This window comes from Perognathus longimembris, chromosome 9 (assembly GCF_023159225.1).
Source record: "Perognathus longimembris pacificus isolate PPM17 chromosome 9, ASM2315922v1, whole genome shotgun sequence".
Lineage (NCBI taxonomy): Eukaryota > Metazoa > Chordata > Mammalia > Rodentia > Heteromyidae > Perognathus > Perognathus longimembris.
Window position 1 is genome coordinate 27,464,282 of NC_063169.1, and position 25,418 is coordinate 27,489,699.

At 39.6% G+C, this 25,418-nt stretch overlaps 1 protein-coding gene across 1 annotated transcript; it reads left to right on the top strand.

Annotated features, from left to right (window-relative positions):
* Positions 1–243: 243 nt before the first annotated feature.
* Cnr1 (cannabinoid receptor 1) lies at positions 244–25,418 on the top strand. Its single transcript, XM_048353853.1, has 2 exons — positions 244–704; positions 19,905–25,418. Exon 2 carries the CDS (start codon positions 19,967–19,969, stop codon positions 21,380–21,382), a length of 1,416 nt encoding a protein of 471 aa, XP_048209810.1. The 5' UTR covers positions 244–704; positions 19,905–19,966; the 3' UTR covers positions 21,383–25,418.

Genomic DNA, 25,418 nt, shown 5'->3' on the forward strand with positions numbered 1-25,418 from the left:
TGGAGCCGAGGGCGCCGCGCGCTGCTCCCTCCCCGCGCGGTTCCCTCGGCGGAGTCAGAGCCGCCACCGCTGCCAGGGCAGGACAAAGGCTCATTAACACGTGATGGGACCGCGCTTCATAAATGGGACCGGAGCGAGAGGGAGCCAGAGACAGAACACGAGCGAGCGGAGGGAGAGGCAGGGACCGCGCCAGCAGGGCGAGGCGACGCGCGCTCGGGCTGGCGGAGACGACGGGCGGCCCCGCACCGGGCCAGGCGGGGCGTTCACAAGGACTCGGCGCGGAGCCCCAGCCAGGGGCGAGCTTCGCAGGCTGCAACAGCAAAGGGGGCGCCCGTCCCCCGTCGCTGTCGCGTGCTGGAGACCGGGGACGTCAGCGCGCGGACCGACTGAGTTACTGACCGACCGCCCGGAGGCACACCCCGCTCCACCCCACCCGGGGCGCCGGCGCCGCCCCCCCGCCCTCCCCGCCCGCTAGCCCCCGGCCGCCCCTTCCTTCTCCACTTCTCCGCCTCCGTCTCTTCGGGGCTCCCGTGGCGCCACGCCTGTGCCATCCCCTGGCCCAAGCCGGGCGTCTTGGCTCCCTGCAGATCTCTCCCCAGAGTCCGGGGGGGGGACGTTTCGTTCTAGCGGCGGAGCGCAGCCCCTGTGCGGGGGCGCTATCGGTGCCCGGGGAGCTTCTGCCCAGAGGACGGGGGATGCGAAGGGTAAGACCTGACAGAGTTGCCTTTGGAAATACTTTTACCACCTCCCGCCCCATCGGGTACTGACCAGTGTGATCCCCAAGTGTCCTTCATTGGAGTTCTTGTTCCAGGAGAGCGAATCGTGCGTGGCTGTTTACTTAGCCGGATGGCTCCAGCCTGCTAACGGTTGTCTGTGCTGCTTCTGGAGGTTTCTACCATTTACTACTTATTGAATGTGTGTGCACCTGGCTCTCTGTATGCTGATGTCTGTTTGTAGAAAATGTGTAATTGTGCATGCTTGCAAAGCAGGCGCTGGAGTTGATGCCTGTTGTCTTCAAAGCGTATCAGCCAGGTCTTCCCAGAGATATACATTCTTCTGCATCAAACCTAGAAACTAAAGTAAAATGTTAAATGTCACACAAAGAAATGGATGTCAAATAATAGCCCTTGAAGGAAAATCAAATATGCGTGGTACTTAATGCTTATGTTTGCAGGCTGATAGAAGCATTTGACTCAGAGCTAGCCATTAGATGAATAAAGTTGACGTTGTCTTTTCTTCAAGGTATTTGTTGGTGAGGCTCACAGATCACAAATGGATCCCCTCCCAGATGTAAATATTTGCGTGATGGTCAGGAAAGGCTGCCCTTTGGTCATTTGAAAGTTTAAAAGCAGCAGGCATGCTTCTGATTTTAACAGGTCATCCATCTCTCAAAGGCTTTAAGCTAAACACACAGGAAAAAAATTAGTGACCTATTAATCATTTTGTCTCTCATCTTAATTTTATTTCCAAATAAGAGCCTTCTTGCCTTTGTTTATTTCTCCACATGTTAAGCCTTCTTGGGCATTTAATCCAATAAGAGATTAGAGCAGATTTACTGGTTTTAAAGATGTTTGAAAGATATCTCTATGGGTACTATAACTTCTCATTTTTATTACCAAGTGACTATCATTTGAACAATAGAGGAAATGCAATTTCTAGGAAGAAACTCAGTGGACATTGGGTATCAGTGGGGTCACAGATGACATCAATCTCTTTTGCAGAATATTGAGAAGCTCAGGGCATCCAACCTTTAAGGTTCCCATAGGACTTTATCTGATTTAAAGTGTTGCTTTTCTAATCCTACCCTCCTGACAGTTTGCAAGGGAAAGATGTACTGATTGATTTTTTTTTCTCTCTGCCCCCCCCCCCCCTTTCCTTCCTGGTACTCCCTCTGCTCTCTAACTCAGTTTAAAAGCAGTCTTATCAAAAGAAAAGACTCTAACTAGTTTCTTAAATGAGAGAAATAATTTTCTAATGAGATCCATACATGAAGAGAATACATGAACCCCCAGAATGTTAAACAGTCCATACTGCAAGCAGTTATTTGCAGGACACCAGCAAATATCATAGTTAGACGAGAGGTTTGATGTTGCTATGGTCTATGTAAACTAATGCATTTTAGCTTATCAGGAGAACTTACTGTAAACGGACTCTTTTTGTTTCAAAGATGTCTCCCACTCCAAGCATGGAGCTTCCTTGGCTAAGGTACGTATCTAGTATCTGAGGGGTAGAAGTCTCATTGTGTTCTTAAGCCTGTATGAGGGGAAAATAATGCCAGGGGTGGAAATGCTCAGTTCTGACCTTTCAAAATAAAATTACTATGCTTGCATACTCATTGTTAGGAAGGCAAATCAGGAATTCAAATCTTTGAATTTTAATAGCATCAGTATATGTGTCGATAAATGAATGTTGTGACTAGAACCTTAATTAAGCCATACATGATATTATTTAATCCAGTGTATAAAGTTTTTAATTCTGGTGAAAAATTAGCTCTCACATTGGGAGTCGTGCCTGGCTTTGTTTGTTATTCAGTGTTTTCTGTCTTTTTCTGTTCCTCTTCTCCCCATGGACTCTGTTCCTCTTGCATGCCTGTGAGATTGCTTTTCTCTAATAAGCCTTGCTGCAGGAGCACTGTGTTCTTTTTGGCATTTCAAAATGTTAAAATAGTGAAATTGTTAAATGTTACCACCATGAAACTGCCAGGAATGAAATTCTCCAAAGGAACCACTATATTTGTGGCATATTGCAGTCTTCCTAAAGAAAACTCTGAGTCAGTTTACCTATTATCTTAGGAAGGCAGCAACCCCATTGATTGTGTTGATGAGTGTTTAGTATGCAGTGTCAGCTTATTAATTACTAAGGCAAAGCCTGAGAAACTCTTTCAAAACAATCATATGGCATCCTCCTTTGCTTGACTCAAAGTTAATGTTAACCACTGGGAAATTTAGAAAGACTTCTTGCTTATCTCGTGTTGGTCTTTGGAATTAGGACTGGAATACTGTTTAAGAATAAACTATTACAAAAGAGAACTTGTCACTGCAGTTTAGAGTCCAGCACACTTACCAAATGTTTTGTCCCAGAAAATAGTTGGCCTACTAAAGGGATTATTTCCTATGACTAGCTATCCAGGAATGCTTCAAGGAAAAAAAAAGTAGCAAATTGAATTTTTAAATATCTAACAACACATAATTAGTAAAAATAAGATTTAGTTATAGCTTCTTAAATTTGGTTAGTAAGATGGAGACTGTCTTTTAGATTACTGCCTGTTCTTCTTGGGGTAATTATGTTAGCTCACTTGCATAAAGAACACAGATGAGAGCTTGAATTCCCTGCTAAAAGGATGCCATGTACCTCCCCCCCCACCCCAAGTCTGTCTCTTCTATTTTGGTATTCATCATTTTCTAATTGAACTGACAAATAGAGTGAAATAAGCCTTTGGGTTTAAATTATTTATAATTCTGCTTTTGACTGTGAACCTGAGCCCAACATTGTTTAAAAAACTATATGAGGATCAGGTTTATATATTGCATACCTATATTTATACAAATAACCAGCTCTGCTGGTTTTTCTCTTATTCATTGAAGATTTGTAGACAATATAAAGAATAGGAGGAAATAAAAAATAATGGATGAGTTTTGTATTGACAGAATTTTAATTAATATTCCACTACCACTCTGAATCTCTAGTTTTTTCTTAATCTTGTTCTCATAAAAATGTTAACTTTGTTTTATAAGTGCATGGGTACTATTTATGGGGTGTGTAGGGGGTAGAGGCTCAACACTTTGCCATGAGTTGCCATTGAATGCCTTGATGACCATTCAATTCACTTATCTATATATTCTTAAGTTGGATTGAATTCATCTCATAACAGATCAACTTAGCTTACTCCACAATATTTTCTGGACTAAAAGAAACTTTTATCATCCAGGCTATCTACACTTTGAAACTATATGCTACATAATATTAGACAAATAAATGCATAAATACACTTTTACATACATGCATGAGAAAACTTGTTTATTGACATAGATCATTGCCAAAATATAAACTTAGACATGATTGCCTTTTAAAATCCTTAAATATGTCATTCTGATTTTAATTGAGCACTATAAATTTGGGGAAATGTCCAAGTTCAAATAGACTGTACAGATGGACACGGAAGACTTGACTTGAGGCAAAGGAAGCGTTCACCTTGAATCAGAACAAGGCTGTTCTTGTTTTCCAGGCTAAGTGGGGAATCTGTTCCAGACCCATGGGTTCGAAAGACCTTACAAATATGTCCAGATGAGTATCACCACACTTGATGATAATTTTATCATAAACATTGATTGGTTTAAGACAGTTTTTACTAATCTTGCTGATTATGCTTGGGAAATTAGGACTGTACCAGTTGGAAGAAAATATAGGAGGTTATTATCAGATCAGAAAATGCATAGTAAGATAGTTATATTTAACTTATATATAATACATTCTGTTACTATTATGAGGAAGTTAACACCATACAAAGTTTGTGAGAGGGTTATTTGTAGTAGATTCTATCGCCTCTGTTTCCCATTTGAATTATTTGAAGTTAGATGAACTAAGCTGACCCACACGGACAGTAGGAATATTTATGATCTATCAGTCACAAAAGGTCAAAGCCATTACATAATCAGTGTGGTTACTGCTAGCTAGTTCTTGATATAAAATATCTACTAAAAGCTTTCCTGGGTCATATTTCTTCACTGTGAAAAGGGTGTCTCATGGTAAAATAAAGTACATTCTTTAAATAAAGTACATTGTAATGGACAGTTAGTTGCATGTACAAACATATTCTTAATCTACTTTTCATTGATATTTTTATGTTGAAAGTATTTTTCATATAGATTGCTAATGAATAATGTTGTCACGACCTCTCATTTAAAAGTTTTATTTGAACAGGTTAATTAAACAGTGTAGTGATCACTAGTTTCTTGAGGTGCATAGTTGAGAGAATGGTATGGGGTTTGGAGGGACAAATTGTTTACTTCCCAACCCTGAGGAAGTGGGCCTGGCAGGAGCACTTGTTGTGGAGATACTATGAGTTCTATTTTGGCCCTAACTAGAGAAGTTTTCACACCTGTATTTTAGGAAAGCTTTCAGAGTTTTGCTTTCTTTGTTTTGCTTTGTTTTCAAATAAGTAAGTTGAGACTGGTTAGATGAAAATCACTGGTTTTTAGCCAACTGTTCATTAAAAAAAATACTATACCACTGCATCATATTCTGTATTTTTGAATTAATTTCCTAAAGTTGATGTTTCATTTTTTAACGTAAGAAGAGATTTAAGTTCCTTCCCAAATGGCAAGTATTTTTTTTGAACAGCACAGTATTTCATTAATTAATGTCCTATTTCCCCCATTTATTTGGCTTTTTAGTCGTTTAGAGTTTTAATTAATTGAAGAGATTTGATATCATTGGCTTGATTCCTTTTTTTAACTTCAGAAGATAAAATGAATATTGTTTCCCAAATTTGATAATGTAATATCTTTTTTCCCTACTAGCAAATTCTATGCTATTGCTTTTTTTAAAGAAAAGCAGAGGCATTTTTCAAAGATGTGCCAGGCAATCTGTTGTGATGGTTTAATATACTGACAAATGCTTTCACAAGCTGCGTATGTCCATAGTATATTTAAATGTAATTAAAAATATGATATAATTATGAAATCAAGTTTCTCAAGACTTACATTTAAATAGGAGGGTGCTTTTATTTTTTTCAACATTTCTGCATTCTTTTATATCTCACTTCCAGAGAAGAAAATTGTAATGAATATGTATTTTACAAATTGAGTTTTAAGGAGTGCTATATCCAAATTGCTAATATAGTCTTAAAAAATTCAGTCTCAAATTCAGTGTCATTGATCACTAAAAATTTAGGTGGCATGGCTTTGTCATTCATATTTGCTTATAATTTAACTGTACTTTAAAACTAAACTTATTTCTTTAGAGAAAGACTTGATTTAAATCTACTGTGACGTGAGTATTTTGGTTTATCCACATGGTAGCTGGTTATATGGCAGAATTTTGAACTCATTTCAAAGCATTGCTGATCAAAATTTACATATACTTTCTCTAGTTTTTGTATGGGTGATGAGTAAGTGTATGTAGAGAGAGCAAAAGGAAAACTAGAGAATGTAACACATAACTAAGGTACAAAAAAAAAAAAAGGATTACCCAAAGAATTCTGCATGACTGCATATATGGAAATTTGACTTGGAAGATACTCAACTACTTTTGGAAATGACATCTAACTTTCTTGTCAGCCCAAAAGAGAAAATACTTATACGGTTTTTAGTTCTCTATGGTAATCTATCAGTAATCTGAGATCCATTTTCTCTGAAATAATTAGGGTAAGAACAGCTTGCCCAGAGTCATTACTTTTGGTTTTTTCCTGTTCTGTTAGGCTCAGTAGTGAGGAGATTCATCCCTGAGTTGTGGAAAGAAATGGCTTAGCAGTCTTATAAAGCTTTACATAAACTTTGTAAATAGAAGTAAGAGAAAATTGTGTAGGATTTCTAATCTATGTAAGGTGCCAGTGCATATAAACATCTTGAAGCCACTTTCCTTTGCTGAACAAAATACATTACTAAGTTTCCTGGGGGCGCGGAGGGGGTTGGGGGGAGTCTAGAGAAGTCTTCAGCTGTAGACCAAAACACCTTTAGAGGTTCCTTGCTCTGTGATTATTTTCAGGCAGGACTATTGTTACTTATTCTAGTCAAACAGGAATGCCCTGGTTGGAAAGGTCCTCCTGTGGGAGAATACTTTGCCAAGGGCAGGCTCCCTTAGCAATCATTTGAGAGAACCAAAACCTCACGGAATCTTACTTCTTCCTGTTGAAACTCAGTTCTTCTAAAGTTAATCCTTCACCTCTCCATTTTGTTGTTTTTGTCTCTCTGTGTAATCTTTAACAACAGTTCTTAGATTTCAGAATCTCCTGGAGGCCTTATTCACTCAGATGTGTCCCAACTTCATTATTAATTATTTCATAAGTCTGAGCTAGAGCCTGGGACCTTGGTTGCTTGAATCCCCTGTAAGAGCCACTGACTGACCTGTAGACCAACCCTGCATGCACTGACTGACATACCACCAGGTGACTCCAGAGACTATTTTTCAAACTGTGCTTTTACACACACGTCCCAGCTCATTCCCATCTATTTTATTCCCTAGTTTGTTATCTTCACTGGAGCCTGTACTTCCATTCCTGTGTGTATGTATATTTTTCTGTTTGTGTCTTACATTGTTAGTATGCACTGAAAAATTCCTAAGCATTTAAACTAAAATAGGTACTATGTAAAGGCCTAGTTTTGAAAACAATGTTTGAGGAAAACTCTAGATTTAAACAATGATAAAAATGTATTGAAAATTATTCCACTGAGAGAATGAGAGAAAGGAGACTGAATTATTTAGAAAGTCACTGTGTCCTCAGTTTGTATGAATATTTGAACCAATATTCACTTCTCTTGTTAGGTATTCTGTGTTAGTCCCTATAATAATAGAAAATAAGTTTCCATTCTTTTTACTGCTAGTTATAACCTGTGTTGATGATTTTTGTATTTGCCAAATATTTCATAAAACTGATTTCTGGCTTCTAAGACTATCCGTCTTTTAGGCTCTCTTGGCATAAACATATTTGTTTTTGATAGAACTAGTTTTCTTTCCTCATTTGTAATTACTTTCTTGAGGTAAAATTCCAAATATTCACAATTAATTTTTGTCAATAGATTAAATGTTCTCAATGTTCCTTTGCCGCAGAAAAGTAATTAGAAATTTAGTTTTTGTAGGCAGTAGTAATGATCCATTTTAGACCTCCATGACATATTTTATTTACATTTAATTAGTTCAGCTGTAAAATTCATAAAATGTTGTAGCAGGAGGAGAAGTTGCTCAACCACAGCAAGAACTATGTCCAGTGATTGGAATAACAAATTGATTCCTGAGGGCTTTATGAAATTCACTCCATCTAGTGGTTGAATTTTTATATAACTTTCTTGATAAATTGTTTTGAAAACATACTTGCAAATGGAGAAACCTGTTTGGGAAAGATCAATGTATAACATGCACTTAAGTAAGAAAAGTTTTCATTATATCATTTAATTTTGCATGTTGTCTTTAAAAGTCTACCATCAGGTATAATTAGGATTCATTCAAGGCTATGCATTTCGTAGAGATGGCTATCATTGCTATATAGTTAATTGTTATGGTTCATAGTACTCATCCAGAGTAAACAAGATCAGAACAAAATGTGACAACTTGGTCTTTGCCCATAAAATGTTCATTTCCACCAATACAACTTGCCTTTGATACTGAGAGAAAAGGTCTTTGAGTAAATAATTAGTGACACATTTTGTCATTTGGGAATTTTATCAGATGGCTACTTTTTGATACTGAGACTCAACTTCAGTACTATCATGAGCAGCTGGATTTATGTCAAGGAAGATAATCACACTTAAATGTTATTCCATCAAGCTAGATCCAACAAGTTGCTGATGCTCAGTAACATTCATTTAGTAAGCAATGACTACTGTATGCCAAGCAGAGGACCTGCAAAGCCACACAAGGCTTGTCCCAGCTGTAAGAATGTTTGTAGTCTGGAGGGCTTAGACATAAAAGAGACATAGAGAAGCAACTACAAAACTGCTAGCATTACCCCTTGTCTCTCCTGGGAGAAGTTCTAAAGGCATGGCCCATACTCTGTGATAATTAAAATGCCCCTATTACATGTTTTCAAATGTTTCTCTTTAGTCTATGAGGAGGTAGGTAAATGGGTAGGCTTTATTTGATGGCATAGGATAGGATGAAGAATCCTTCCTTTTGCTTCTTTCACCTAACATATGTTTGATAAATAATGGTTAATGATTTGTGTTAGGCCGAGTACATACCTAATAACCTGTATAACTCCATATCCATTAGTCATAGTGCTGTTAAAATAAGAATCATTTGTTGGACCCTGAGATTTACAAATCTTTCTACCTTCATTCCAGCCCAGGATTTAGGAATTGACCTTGGGAATTTCCTCTGGCCCTGAGCGAAATACTCTACCCAGGCTGCAAACTTGAGTGTTTTTTAAGGACATCTAAATGTTTCCATGTAGCAAATGCAGGTTTTAAACTTTTGTTTACTAGCAACTATGACTTCGTATTCCTATTTTGACATGAGAAGGTGTTAGAAAGGTGTCAGACACTGAAGGTGCTCCCTTCCCTTCTCACTGGTATTGTAGAAAGGTGTCATTACTATGCATAGCCTTTGTACTCTACTAATGAAGAAAAAAAAAACATAACAAATAGAAGCAAACTTATCTTCTCTAATTCAAAAACTAATAGGTGCTAGTGGCTCATACCTATAATTCTAGTTACACAGGAGGCTAATATCTGGAGGTTGAGGTGCAACACCAGTCTAGGCCAAAAAGTCTGTGCGACTCAACCTCCAAAATAAACAGCAAAAAGCAGACATGGAGGTGTAGCTTAAGTCAGAATGCCTGATGACCAAGCAAGCTAAACAGATTAAGCACAAGTCCTTGAGTTCAAACCCAAGTACACCAAAACAATTAGTGATGAAGATAATTTAGATTTTATTTGCTAACAATTACTGCAAATAAGGTGTTAATTTGACTAGGCCTTATAGCTTACAGCTAATTGTCTTACTTTGTTCCCACGGATTATGGGTACAGATGCTCTGCAGGTCATGTGGACAATCTTTTCAGCTTTTACTTGTTCACTGCACAAAATTATCATGTAATATTTATGATTCCCCTTCTCCTTAAACCAACTTTCCCTCTTCCTAGTAGTGAAAAAGGCTATTTTACTAAATGTATCTCAGAGCAAAGACCAGGGCTTCTGAGTTATACAAACTGGACTGAAGTGGAAGTTCTGTTACTCATTGGAGACCTAGGGAAGAACATTTTTACCTCTCTAAGCCTCAGTTCTCTCATGTAGAAAAGCATTATCATAACCTCTATTTCATTTAAATATGGAACCAAATATAAAAAGTATAACCAAGGAAATAATATGTGTGTTTAGCCCGATGCATAGGACATAATTAAATGTTCAGATGTTTCTTAGATGAACATTTTGAAGTATCAAGCTTTTCTTTAGTATGTATATGTTCAACCAAATTTCAGATTTGAAGCTGGAGAAATAGACTGCGTTTTTAGTCAGACTTAGTTTGCATGTTTATCGAGTCAAAAAGAAAATGCCCCTTTGTCAATAAATGAGGAGGGAGAAGAAACGATGAAAGCTATGGCGCACCACTGGACGTCATGTAGTATACATTTAGCCATTGGTGTGGAGAGCTCAATAATGAATGGCAGAGAGAATGTCTTCTTATTGAGATCTACATATCTTATGAACCAGAGCAACTTATTGCTTTCTGCTGTTTTGGGGTATTGCTACATAGCTCAGGCTGGCCTTGGACCTTTGATTTCCCAACTCAGCCTCTCCACTGCTAGCATTACAGGCCATTAGTGTCATTTTTCTCTCTGGTTGCAGTGACCACTTCTCATGTGCAAGCTAGTCTTATGAACAATTTGGCCAAAACTTTTATTGAATCACACAAACTTTGTGTATTCTCTGAAGGCTGCTTTGGTTACTGCTTTTGTTCTCCCAGACTGTAGAGAAGGCATCTCTCAAAGACAAGGCAAAAGCACTTGGTAGGAGAAAACATCTAAGAAGTGAAACAAAAATTGTATTGTAGATGGAAATTTTCAGTCAAGTAATCATACCATTTATATTATTAGTGCTCCTTTGTGACATACTGCTTGTTAACCATCATGAAATAGTGCTTAAGCCTATGTAATTCTGAGGCCTGAAATTTCTTGAGCCCTAAAATTAAATTTTAATAGGCCTTAAAATGTTAAATAATAAGGATATCTCACATTAAATTTGAAAGGAAAGCTTCATAAGTGCTTACTGTCCTTATTTCATACTAATTGATACATTTTAAAGAAAAAAAATCCAGCATTCCCTCCTATTGTTAGTAAATAATAGACTAGAGAAATGGTACATTTAATAACCTATGGAGTTTTTTGTTAGAAAACATAAGTAGAACTGAAGCTTTGAAAGTCAACCAAGCATTACCAGCATAATGGAATTTTCTTTCGTATGTAGGGAAAGGAGCTGACATTAATGCAAGGAAGAAAGATTACGTATTTTTGCCTGAATTATTAGGATAATTAAGTCAGTTCTTTATTTTACTTCATTTTCAAAAATGATGGGGGATGACCAAACTATTTTAAGAATTTCAAACCAAGATTTAGAAGACTTATGACCTTTGTAGCTGATGTGGATGCGTTGTTTATCTACTATGCTGTTAGCCATGTCTGTTGAGGATATGACAGACATAATCTAGTTACAAGAGTCAACTAAGGTTTTCCTTACTAACTATAGAGAAATACATTAACAAAGTACTGATGTTTATTAAATTAGTAGGGACCAGACTTGTTCCCAGAAATGTATGAAGAGCAGGAAATACATCCGTTGGAACTGACATTCTTTTTGAGCCCTTCATAAGGCTCTTTCTTGAAGTCAAACAATACAAATCAACAAGGTAGGAAACACTGCAGAGTTGAGCAGGGACTTAGAATTACTGCAGTTGATATCTTGGGCCCCTACTCTGACTTTGACATTGCTACTTTAAAGCATTCTCAATGTAGAATTTTAATAGTGTGGCTGGCTGATATAATCTACAACTTCATCAGGAGCATCTGTCCTTTTGATACTTCTATAGCATTTTCTGCTTTCCAGTACTTAACATTCTATCTATTGTCAGCCTACTATTTATGTCCCTAAGGAGCTAGCGACACAGGCTAGACTACAAGGAGTTTCACTCCATGTGCAGCAGTGATACATACTTAAATTATTGAAATAGCCTTCCAAAGTAAAATAGAGCTTCACTGGAGCAATGAAAACTCTAATAACGGCTGTTAAATTATACTGATGCAGGAATTTAAAGCCTTGTGTTCCTGACTCACTCTGTGATCAGCCTAATCAGAAACCCCATGACAATTTGTTTGCTTTTGTTTGTTTTTGAGACAGGGTATTGCTATGAAGCTCAGGCTGGCCTTGAACTCACAATCCTGCCTTAGCCTCCCAGCTGCTGGGATTATAGGCATCTACCACCACACCTGGCTTCAGTATGGATATTTTATACCGTAATGGTTGTATAAATAAAGATTTGGACTATGGAAAACCTTTTTAAAAAAAAACACAAATCTATGCTTTTACAATACTTGTCAAATAGAAATAGAGCTGTGGCTCAAAGTGCTAGAACACTAGCATGACTTACACCTTAAGTTGGTTATACAGTGGTTATTAATTTAAAAACAGAGTCCTGAGAAGATATACTTAGATGTCATTCCATCCATTACTATAACTGTAATAAAAACAACTGCTTCTTTAATAGGTGCATCTATGTATCCTGCTAGAAATTTCCAATTATACTTTTCCATTAGCAAACAAAAACAAAATTAATGGTAGCTACATTCCCCCAAAGCTGATGCTAGATTACTAATGAACTCTCAAAAACCCACTCTCCATGCAAAAAATAATAAGGTGGAAATTACTGTAATAATCCGAATGTAGAAATAAAAACAAGAATCACTAAAATGCAGAAAACAGTTTTCCTGCCATAGTTCCTATTAACTGCTGAAATAACTCGAGCACAGTGGTGTTTTGACATTACTAAGATCCTCCAACTGCATAAAGTCCATGTTGTTTTAACTATATTCTTTAATTAAAATTGGCTTGTATTGGGCAGCAATTACATCTCCTAACCACACCATGTCCTGGCTTAGCTTTTAACAAGCTGTTTCATTTTAAGAGAAGAGATTGGTTGCATTAAAATGGGAAATTGGTTTTGCATATGTGGTCATCTTTCTATGGAACAAATAGTAGTACAAGTTTACATTACTTAAGTAGATTCATGATCTTTTGTCTTCCCTTGGAAGAAGCTTGATCAGCCTCCCAAATACTGACTATAATTTTAATTCTTGGGAACCTGCCACTAGACAGATTTACCCAGACTTAGTAGGAATTAGTGTTTGTTGCCATTGACAAAATGCCTTAGCTTCTGTTTTTAAAGAGCATAGAAAATGTGAAAATAAGATGCAAATGGCTTTCATCTAGTTACTGTTAATCCTTAAAACAGTACATGAAGTGTAAAAGCAGAGATTCTTGAATATTGCTTTGATTCATCTACAAATCCTCAGCTTCTGGAAAATTTCCTTACTAACTAATGGCCTCCACTTTATCTGTGAAGTGAGGCTAACCCATAAGCACCTGATAGGTTACCATGTCAGTTTAATGACTGAATGTTTGTTAAATTTCACAAATACTGGACTACACTAGACATTCAACAAGAGCTGCTTCTCCAATACCATGTATGTATCTTTGTGTGCTTCATGCTTTTAGCACTAAGACAAAAATGAAATTGAATTAGCAGCCAATGATCGAATTAAGGTAATGCATTTTCTTGAGATATAATTAGTGCATAGGCTATACTTATTAGCATATATTTTATATTCTTGAAGTTTAATTCATATGGGAATATGGAAAACAGCCGTAAGTGCTAAGGAATGATGACAGAAATATTTATTGAGGACTTTTGTGCCAGGTGCAGTACGAAGTTCTCTATGTGTATTTGTCTTCATTTAATTTTCGGAACAATTCCGTGATTTAGGTATTATCATCATCATCACCATCATTATCACTGTCATCCCTGTTTTGCAAATGAAACTGAAACTTTGATTAACTCCCTGGCTGACACTAATCTTGGTCTGCTAATTCCTGATGCAGTGTTCTGTCCCTTGACTAGTGCCCTGGCTGGCTGACATTAGTAGGGAAACAAAAGGATATAGTCACATACCCCTGTCTTAGGATACAGAACAGGTACATCTTAAAGGCTAAGAAAGAGCAGGAATTTCAGAGCTGTACTATCCAATGTGGTAGCCACTAGCCTCATTAGGCACTTGAAATATGGTTGACATTTGGCTCCCATCCCCAGTTTTACCATCTATTAGATGTGCTAGTGGCAAATTACCCTCTGTGTACCTTTCATTGGAAAATAAGGATAATAACAGCAACTTTCTCATAGGACCATTATATGAATAAGCAAGTTGATAGGTGTGAAAGGCTCAGAGTGTTACCTGCCACTGTTAAGCTCTATACATGCTTAAATCAGAGAAACCAGCAAGACTTAAGAGGTACTCCTCATTGTAGAAGCCCAGAAGGAGGAGGCGTCACAGTAAGTCCCAGGTAGAAGCTTAGATGACTAGAAAAGTTGATCACAATACTGTAAGCAATATGAAAAATAAAGTAGGTAGGGTTAACTCATTGCAGCATTAATTGTAATAACAAAGATGCCAAATACTTAACCCTCCCACCCGTAGGTGGGCTGGTCACATTCCTGGAACAGATCCTTAGGAAACCTGCTGGAGGGAGATTTTGTACATTATGCAGCACTCTCTTCCAAGTGAACAGGCAAGGTGCAGAACAGTATGTACAGTGTGCTGCTTTCTACAAAGCAAGTGAGTAGCTAAACAGATACAAGAGCAAGAGATTGACTATTCAATGTATGTATCCTTCCATGTACAAGATACTCTACCTTTTGACTTTGTTTTTTTCACTGTCCTTGCTTCCATCCTTGCTGTGAGCAAGGATGTGGGCCAAGGCAAGAAGCTTCCCTTTCCTGTGCCTTTTTTTTTCTTCCCAGTACTAGAACTTGGACTCAAGGCCATGTGATCTCACCTGGCTTTTTTGCTCAAGATCGGCTCTCTACCACCTGAGCCACAGCTTCACTTTCAACTTTTTGATGATTAATTGGAATTATGAGTCGCACAGATTTTCTGCCCAAGCTGGCTTCAAATCTCGATGCTCAGATCTCAGCCTTCTCTAAAGCTAGGATTTTTCCCTTGGCTTCTTTTTGCAAGGCCCCACTTTAAGACAAGCTGAACATTCCTTTCACTTAATTTCTGTTGTGTTTATTTTACAAACTGCTTAGCAGCCCCAGAGGGTGGGGCAGCACAAGGACCACCCTGGGGACAGCCTCCAGTGTCCTTTTGACTTTTGAATGCTGCAAATCCATTTTGAATACTGCAAATATAATTTTCAAAATTAGCCTGTAACTGGGATGTGTGATGGGAGTTAGTAATTTGAGGGATGATGACTGAACAATGGGAAGCTGTGGAAAACTACCAGTAACTACTGGAAAATATGAGCTCAGCTTTGGTTTTCCAGCCAGTTGTCTACCGAGTTGTCTTTCTCTCCTCTAATTTCAAGAAAAGGCAAATAAGTATGATTAAATCACTGTTTGAGTGTACCAGCTAATAAGATTGAGCTGCCTTCTTACTGGGTTCAGGTGACATTTCTGGGGGTGTCCAGCTGTCTCTCCTGCTTTCAGGCTGGCAAACTACCTAATGGGGGCGAAAAGGCATTATTCTGTGTTTGGAAACTACATTCTAGTTGTGGAAGTAAATATATGAACTGATTAAATTATAGTTAGAGTCCTTAGGCAGAGGGACAAATCAGGGGAACTAGTTATATCTGGCACAGGCTGATTGGCAAGGTCTCTGACATAGAAGTAGCCAAAATTTGAGAGACACAGGGTAAAAAAAGACAAACAACTACAAAAGCAATACTTGCAAAACTGTTTGGTGTAAGTGAACTGAACACATCATGGGGGAAAGGGAAAGGGGGAGGAGGGAGGGGGGTATGAGGGACAAGGTAACAAACAGAACAAGAAATGTATCCAATGCCTAACGTATAAAACTGTAACCTCTCTGTAAATCAGTTTGATAATAAAAATTTGAAAAAAAATTTAAAAAAGAAAAAAAAGAAGTAGCAATGGTACAGGCCTAGAAAGAGAAGATTAATAGGAACAGGGCTTGGAAATAAGTGTTCAGATAGAGAGAGGGGCAAGTGGAAGGAAGAAGGCTGACTGTGTTTGGGATCACCCGAGAACACCAGCCAGTGCAGCTGTGTGGTAAAGTGTAGATTTGAGGAAATGCCAGGAGCATGTGAAAAACAGCTGTCTTCTACACTGGCTGCCTTCTAATTCCTTTGGTTATGGTTATGAGTTATCATATGCAAACTGAATTGTTTAATAAACAAGTTTACAAAGACTAAGGGTCAACTTCTGACATACAGCCCATTAGTGAGATACATAGGGTATGTTCTTGAAGGAATGAGAATGAGAGAAGGAATAGCACGGACCAATAAATAAGCATCCAAGGACACTTGAGACTTAGTTGAAACCACCTGAAGCTGGGTCTCAGAGAGGTTTTGAGTAATAGAAACAGGAAGTACTGGGTACCCAGCTCAGCTATTAGGCCTTTCCTTTTTGTATCCTTCATTTCTACATCTATAGCAACTGGCCTTTGTCCCTGGATTATTGTCTCAGTTGGGCTGTAACCATATTCCATGACTCTGTGTTGTCTGTGCCTGGGAATTCCTGCCTCTTGTCAAGCAGTTAATGGCTATCATGAACCTTGTTCTATGCCAGTGCAGGGACAGTGTGCAAAGCAAGCCCAGACTAAGGAGGAAAGTTCCATTTCCTGAGTAATGAAAAGATACTTACTGGGGATTCAGGCTCTCTCACTGGATTAGGAAGAAGGCCTTCCAGTGTACAGAGCTGTAAGGAGGTGTTTGGCTCACTGTCACAGGAGTGCTGTTCACTATGAGGTGTGGTAGTTCTGCTCTCCTCATTTGCCTCTCTAGCCACAGTTGCCTGTGTCATAGAGCTCATTCGTGTATATGTAGACTAGGTGATCACTATGTAGGCAGATTCATTTAGAACGCTAATAACTTTACCCCAGTAGGGCATTTTCCAAGCACAAAAAGATTGAACAGTTCCTTAGGATAGAAAGCTTGATTCAAGTGGCATGCTTATTTATTTCTTATCATGAAGAATCCCTTGTCCACTATGGACAGAAAAGAACTTTTTTATTCTATTTGAAGTACATACATATATATGCTTGTATACATATATATTTATATGTGTATACATATGCACATGTACATATGTGTATACATGAGCACATGTGTACGTGCACATATCTATGTATAGATACACATATATTTGTATACCTATATGTATACATACACATACACACATATTCACCTAGCCAACCAATTTATTCACAGCCATTCCTATATCCACACATTCTCCATAGTTAAATACTAAGGTAGATAAGGTCTCCAGTAAGGCATTCAATGAGTCTATGTTCTTCCATGTGAGATAAAGTGGCAGAGCCAATGAGAAATATTGAAATTTTTAGTAAATGTCATGACAGAACTCTGTTTTGTTATTCTGGGTGCCCCAAAAGGGTATTTCAGCTGAACCTGGGAAGCAGGAACTAGGGGAAGAAGTGATAAAGTCATGGGAAGAATTGACCAAGGACAGGGAGAAAAAGAGTTTTGAGGAAAAAGAGTGTTGAGGCAGTCGAAACAAAGACACTGAGCTGAAAAGTAATCCTTTTCATGTTTTATTTATTTATTTATTTATTTTTTTGGGGGGGGGGCCAGTCCTGGGCTTGGACTCAGGGCCTGAGCACTGTCCCTGGATTCTTTTTGCTCAAGGCTAGCACTCTGCCACACTTGAGCCACAGCACCCCTTCTGGCCGTTTTCTATATTTGTGGTGCTGGGGAATTGAACCCAAGGCTTCATGTATAGGAGGCAAGCACTCTTGCCGCTAGGTCATATTCCCAGCCCGTGTTTGTTTATACTTGTTAGCATTTGTTTATTGTATCTTATTCCCCATAATTAGGTGTGTTTATGTGCTGCAATCCAAGTGTGGAGGTGAGGGCTAGAGGCACAGGCAGAAACCACACAGCCATCTTACAGGGCTTTGCCCTTGGGTGAAGAAGATGGGAAGAGGAAAGCTTTGTGTTTAGGGAGAAAAGAATGTGAAGAGTCTAAGTGAATGGAACACCTCATGGGGGGAAAGGGAAAGGGGGTGGGGGGAGGGGGGTATGAGGGACGAGGTAACAAACAGTACAAGTAATGTATCCAATGCCTAATGTATGAAACTGTAACCTCTCTGTACATCAGTTTGATAATAAAAATTTGAAGAAAAAAAAAAAGAGTATTGGGGCAAGAGAGCGAGTGCCAGAATCTGAAAGGACCTCAGCCAGGCTGATATACAGAGTCTGAAAAAGCATGGTCTAAAAGAGGAAGCTATGTAAGAGTGCAGGTTTGATCTTTAGGGCAAACAGCTTGAAATGGAGGGAAGGTGTCATATAATCAGCCATCCCTCTTACTGAGATCACATCAGCAGCAAGGTGGCAGTGATTAGAAGGGTGAAGACCAGAGAAAGGCAGGAAAACTGATTGGAGGGTTGGTGACCTAATTCGGTTAAGCAATCATGATGGCCTGTACACGAAAGTGGAAGAATGTCAAAGGTGGACCACATCTAGCTCATTCATTCCAAATTGCCTTTCTTTCTTTATTTTTTTTAAAGACACAAGGTATTCATTTGAAAATCTTTTCTTTGACTCTCTGTCCCGTTCCCACTCACATAAATCCTGGCTATATTTGGCGTAAACATCCTTCCCCTAGGAAAGCCTCCTTTGACCCTTAGACTGGTTACTGCACAATGCCTTGCCATCCCAGGTGGAGCTCGCACCACATTTATTCAGAATAGCCATGGATCTCCTCTACTAGGTGGCACACTTCCTGTGGGCAGTGACTTCCTCTATCATGCTGTCCAGGCCCTAGTGTCTGATAGACTAGTTGGTATACAGTGGGTAGTGTATTATTAAATGGGTAATCTATGAATACTAAATGAATTGTTGATTCAAATAGCAGAAGGCCCAGAACTTTTAAATTTGTTCCATGAGAGTAGTTCTCCCTCTATTCCCCAAATAATATTATATTATATAGAAAAACAACAAATGACAATTAGTAAGTAAAATATTGAATTTTATATTTACTTTAGTCATTATAGCTATTACTCTAGACTTACATTTCTTGTAAATTAAGATAAATAGCCATCTATTAAGCATTTATACATGCTGAGATCAGTTCTCTGGCTGTCTTACTTTGAAACAACAGTACATTTATAGAGTTATACAACTCTTAAAATTTGGTCCCCTCTTACTAATCATCCTTATTTTCAGTGCCATCATTTGAGAGCCTTGTCCCCTGACATGCTTGTCACCACAGAACTTGAGGCGGATGCTGTTTGAACTATCCTCCGTTAGCATCTTCCCTGATGCTAAAGACCTTGGCCTTCCTGAATTCTTAGTGCCAGTTTGGCATTTCCTGATACCTTTCTTGGTTGATCTTGACTTTTTAGAAGCTCAACTCAGTCATGGAGGGTCAACACCTTCCCTCACCTCCTGTGGATGAGAAACGTGCCGTGGGGGGAGCAGATCTCTCCACAGTTTCTACCCGTCCTTAGTTCCCATCGTTGTCTTTCTCCTCTTCTACACTGTCTTGTGTTTCATACATCCAGTCTTACCTCTCTGACAAGGCATCTTCTGGAGTAGGGATTGTTGAGGGGATCTTGCTCTCCCTAGCCACATCAGCTCAGGATGCTGTGTGAGTAATAGTAGAGGCCGAGAAGCAAACATTTCCTAGGAAATGTGCATTTTACCCAAGAGACATTGGGTGTGACTTGGCCTATATGACCCTGCATATCTACTCAGGACTCACACTGTGACTTCAATCCAGACAGCTTATGTGGTGAAAGGATGATGAGTCTAATGTATGCTGTTCCATCCCCCAGTTGGGGGGAGGGGCTCTCCTCATGCTGACTGATTCCACAAAGACTTGACCAGTAGTGATCAGAAACAGAAATGAAACACCCTGCTAGCACATGTTTGTAAGGCCATAGTGCTTCTGCTTACTGTTCTCCTGGTTTGCTCACCATTCAGCTTCTCTGTTTTCTCTCCCATTAGGCTTCCTTCCTACGGTCCCTTTCTCAGTCCCGTTGAGTCTGGCCTAATCAAAGACTGAGGTTATGAAGTCGATCCTAGATGGCCTTGCAGACACCACCTTCCGCACCATCACCACAGACCTCCTCTATGTGGGCTCGAATGACATCCAGTACGAAGACATCAAAGGCGACATGGCATCCAAATTAGGGTACTTCCCACAGAAATTTCCTCTGACATCCTTCAGGGGCAGTCCCTTCCAAGAAAAGATGACTGCAGGGGACAGTCCCCAGTTGGTCTCAGACCCATCGAACCTTACAGAATTCTACAACAAGTCCTTGTCAACCTACAAGGAAAATGAAGAGAACATCCAGTGTGGGGAGAACTTCATGGACATGGAGTGCTTCATGATTCTCAATCCCAGCCAGCAGCTGGCCATCGCCGTGCTGTCCCTCACCCTGGGCACCTTCACGGTGCTGGAGAATCTGCTAGTGCTCTGTGTCATCCTCCACTCCCGCAGCCTCCGCTGCAGGCCTTCTTACCACTTCATTGGCAGCCTGGCTGTGGCAGATCTGCTGGGGAGTGTCATATTTGTCTACAGCTTCGTGGACTTCCACGTATTCCACCGCAAAGACAGCCCCAATGTGTTTCTCTTCAAACTGGGCGGGGTCACAGCCTCCTTCACCGCCTCTGTCGGCAGCCTGTTCCTCACAGCCATTGACAGGTACATATCCATCCACAGGCCGCTGGCCTATAAGAGGATTGTCACCAGGCCCAAGGCTGTGGTGGCTTTCTGCCTGATGTGGACCATAGCCATTGTGATCGCTGTGCTGCCTCTCCTGGGCTGGAACTGTAAGAAGCTGAAATCTGTGTGCTCAGACATTTTCCCACTCATCGACGAAACCTACCTGATGTTCTGGATCGGGGTCACCAGCGTGCTGCTGCTGTTCATTGTGTATGCATACATGTACATTCTGTGGAAGGCTCACAGCCATGCGGTCCGCATGATTCAGCGTGGAACCCAGAAGAGTATTATTATCCACACATCAGAGGATGGCAAGGTACAGGTGACCCGGCCAGACCAAGCCCGCATGGACATTAGGCTGGCCAAGACCCTCGTCCTGATCCTGGTAGTTCTGATCATCTGCTGGGGCCCTCTGCTTGCGATCATGGTGTACGACGTCTTTGGGAAGATGAACAAGCTCATTAAGACGGTGTTTGCCTTCTGCAGTATGCTCTGCCTGCTGAACTCCACCGTGAATCCTATCATCTACGCTCTGAGGAGCAAGGACCTGCGACACGCCTTCCGCAGCATGTTCCCCTCCTGCGAAGGCACCGCGCAGCCCCTGGACAACAGCATGGGGGACTCGGACTGCCTGCACAAGCATGCCAACAACACAGCCAATGTCCACAGGGCTGCGGAGAGCTGCATCAAGAGCACGGTCAAGATCGCCAAGGTGACCATGTCTGTGTCCACAGACACCTCCGCTGAGGCTCTGTGAGCCTGAGGTCTCCCTGGCAGCACTGGAAAAGAATTTTTTGCCGCTCTGCTCTTTCTCTCTGTCTCTCTGTCTCTCTGTCTCTCTGTCTGTCTGTCTGTCTCTCTCTCTCTCTCTCTAGCTCAAAATCTAGAAGAGTGTGTTGTCTCATCGGTTATATTTTTTAAGTTTACCATGCTCTGTGAAAAAGTGACAGTCACCATGCTCATTTGTCATTCTGCTGATCTATCAATAGTTTAGGTACTCTAACTCTGTGCTCCAAGGGTTTGCAGTAAAGAAAGCTAAGGGTTTGCAGTAAAGAAAACTTGTTGCTTCTGTGACTCTGTGGTCCTTCCAAGTCTTAGTTAAATAAGAGGGAAACCTTTGGCTACTCAATTTCAAGTCTTAAGTACCCATAGAAAAATGCTATCAAGTGAGCAATGCTTTGGTAACCACATCTTTCATTATGATATGTATCTGTCTAGTAGGAGAGATGTCCATTTTTATAATAGTGATAATACTAGAGATATTTTGTAAGATGTACTGTGTCCTGTGAGTTGTGTATCAGTGTCTTCCCTGTATTATTTCTGTCTAGTTTAGCAAAACCAAAAGGTGGACTTCGCTGCAAAAATTGGAGCACAGCAATGGGTATGTGCCAGTGGACCACTTTCGATAAAAACACTTTAGAAACCCTAGTAGTTCTTGAAATGTCTGTTAAAATTGACACTGAAGGAACCATGAAGTTTTATTTATTTTTTTCTGTTAACACGAGAAGAATTTGAAGATGATCTAAAGTACTGAGTTGAGTTCACTGACACTTCGAAAGTTGCTAGTCCTGTGTTTGCATAGGAGGACATATATTATCTTCTGGACTATTGCTGTTCTGTGAGGGTATTAGATTTTAATTAGAAAAGAAGAGGAAAAGCATATTGACTTTTTAGGCAGACATCTGTGACTTTCCATAGTTGCTAGCTATTCCTGGACCTCTTATAACAGCATGTGTCAGTCTTCGTGTATATTGTTTTCACTGTGTAGTTGCTGTTGACTTGAAGAGTATTGCATTCCTATATTCCAGGTATAAGTAGATTTTATGCCCGGGTGGCCAAACAACAGTCTTTCTTCATTCTGTTCTTGGTTACAAAGATGTATTGTCTGGATCAGTAAAGTTGTATCATGTTTGAATGTGACTATAAATGTGTGTATGTGTGTGTTTCTATCTTGTAACTGTTGCAGTAATGTCATAAAGAAAACTGTGACCAAGTGTAAATTCTACCACTTGCTTAAATCTTGTACATGAATTCAGTTTCAAAAGTTGAGTTCTTCCAGAAATCTTGTTGATTAACAATTCTGACCATAGCCGTTCAGACAATCTGCTTCTCTCAGCGATGGGGCCAAGGATTGCTAAGGACTTTTAAGATCAGTGTTTACCAAGGAATCATCAGTGGCAGGATTCCAGTAAAGGTTTGTATTTACAGTGTCACTGTAGGGAAATGAGAGTGTGTAGGTTTGTCAAAACCTGATATGGATCAAGTTCATGGAGATGGAGGCCATTAAAATGTAGTTCTAGAAACTCAGTACAAGAACAGTCTTCAACTGTGCATGTAGGTAGTTTGAATCCCAATTTAAGTAGCACTATAGACATCATGCTACGTAGGAATACCAGATCCTGGCCATGTGGCTAATGAGGCTGAATCAGACAGTGAGTGAGACAGAAAAGGGCAGTGAAGAGCAGCACACTTGGGATTGAGGCCTGGGTAACATATGCTGCTTCTGTGCTTTTCCCAGATGCCTCTGGTGACAGCCCAGCACCCAGCTTTGTCTACATGAGATTGGGCTAAGGAATACGTTTCTCCTCTGCTCCCTTAGCAAGATATGCAAAAGCATAAAGATGATCATGGCTTTGCTTTCTTTGGATACCCCAGTCTCATACTCAGAGCCATGAATACTCAGAATTGGGTCATTTTTCCAGCAAGGAAAGATATCCTGTAATAAGCCACTTGACGCTGACAAATTTTGCATTCAAACATCTAGTCTCTAGTCCTTACAAAGATAGAGCATGATTCCTGCTGGGCTCTGGGACCTGCATAGTATGAAGTGAAATGGAGCATGCAGCTACCTGGTGATTTCTGGCTATCCCAGTATCCAGCCTTGAGGTGGATGGCCAAGGTAGATATGGACTTGTGGGTCAATCTACAGTCTGCCTACAGGTCCCCTCACTTTACAGAAATACAGATGAGGGCTCGAGGTGCTGCTGGAAGAGTAATATGATCTCCAAAGAAGGGGAGACTCTCTCAACCAAGTCCTATCCAGGGTCTAGTCTCCATGTTTAGACTTGCCAGCCTTTGGTCCTGCATCCTCCTGAATCTTGGTCTACGTGTCTGAGTTCACCAGGCAGTACCAACTCTCTTCTCACAGTTATGAAGACTCGGTAAAGATTATTAGTGATATAAAAAAATTAGAGGATTCCTCTTTGAAACTGTATTTGTGTGAATGCCATGTAGATTTTATAGTGTATTGTACTTTCAAACTTAAATCACATATAATAAATTAAGGGACAATGGGGCTGACAGCACTAAACGTGGTGCTTATTGATATTCTAAGAAATATCTGTGAAATATCATCATATATTTTATACAATCTTCATTTAAAAGTATTAAAATTATTTGGGTTCACTTGGATATTTCTCATATCAGTTCCTAACCCAAGTGACTAAAGTGTTCTCCCCAATGAATATCCTCATTAGAGTTACTGTTCATTGTATCATTCATTTGCTAATTCCTTGAGTAGATCCATTAATTTAAATATTATTTAGATTTAAGTATTTATAAGCTCTGGCATCAGATTCGTCATGCTTTCCTCCGAGGATGCTGTGCTTGTCCTTACCAAGCATTATGCCATCACTAGTCTTTAGAAGGGGCCAAATACCAACCTGCTCTGCTGCTTCCAAATAATGATGAATCAGTTCTCACTCAGAGTTGCATTTAGAACAGCAATGCTGGCCCCAAGAAGCTTCAGTGGCTCATTATGTATTAAATATATGTAAAAGAAAGACGAATCTGGGAGACTTGTAGAGATAAACCTGCAACCTAGATGATCCCCAAGCCTCTCTGGTGTTTTGAGCAATGTCTATCTGGGATGAAATGTCAAAGAATGTTGCCACATTGCTAAGCTCACTCTGCAGCAAAGAGGCTCATTCACCAGATGAGATTCAGGCTCCACATGAACAATACTCTAATTACTGTCCTGTTGATTATTTCATGCCATTCCATATCCATAAAAGAGACTACCAATATCATGTGCAAAATTAAATTTCTCATACCTTTAACTGTATATTTGTATGATATTAAACAATCTCCTAAATGCTGGGCAATGGCTGTTCACAATTGTCTTGCACTGGCCTGATGAAATGTTAATGATGCCTATTGTAACATAGACAAAACATTCTATCTACTGGTTTGGGCTGAATGTATGTAAATAGGTCTTAACAAAAAGTCAGATGTGTAAGCAGTGGTTTACAAATCAGTGATTTTCAGACAGGAGAGTTTCTTTCCATTGCTGTGGTATCCTAAAACTTCTCTTCATGTAAACTTATGAACTAGGTCTCCTGGGGATCAGAGTCCCCAAGAAAGAAAACTTTTCCGTGTAATAATAGTAATCAAGACACCAGATCATCTGGATTCTTATTTCCAGTGTTTCAAGTAGAAAACACAACTCTTTATTGTCTGTAAATCTAGCATTATTACTTTTCCTCTTAGAAGAATATTGTATTGTTAGATGTTTGTTGAGCTGATAACATCCTTGCAACTGCTGTAATACCTTTGTTAGTAATGTGTATAATACTTTGTATACAAGTACTAGTAAGATTGTTATTAAATGTAGCTTCAGTCATTAACTTACTATAGCAAAGTAGTGCTTCTATAACACTTACAATGTATTAAGCTCACAGTATACTTTATTTCATTGATGTAATTTAACTGTGACTTATTCAAGAGAAATCATCTTTCCATGTCTACTGTCCAAAGTTACCTGGAATCAAATAAACAGTCTAGATTATCATGAA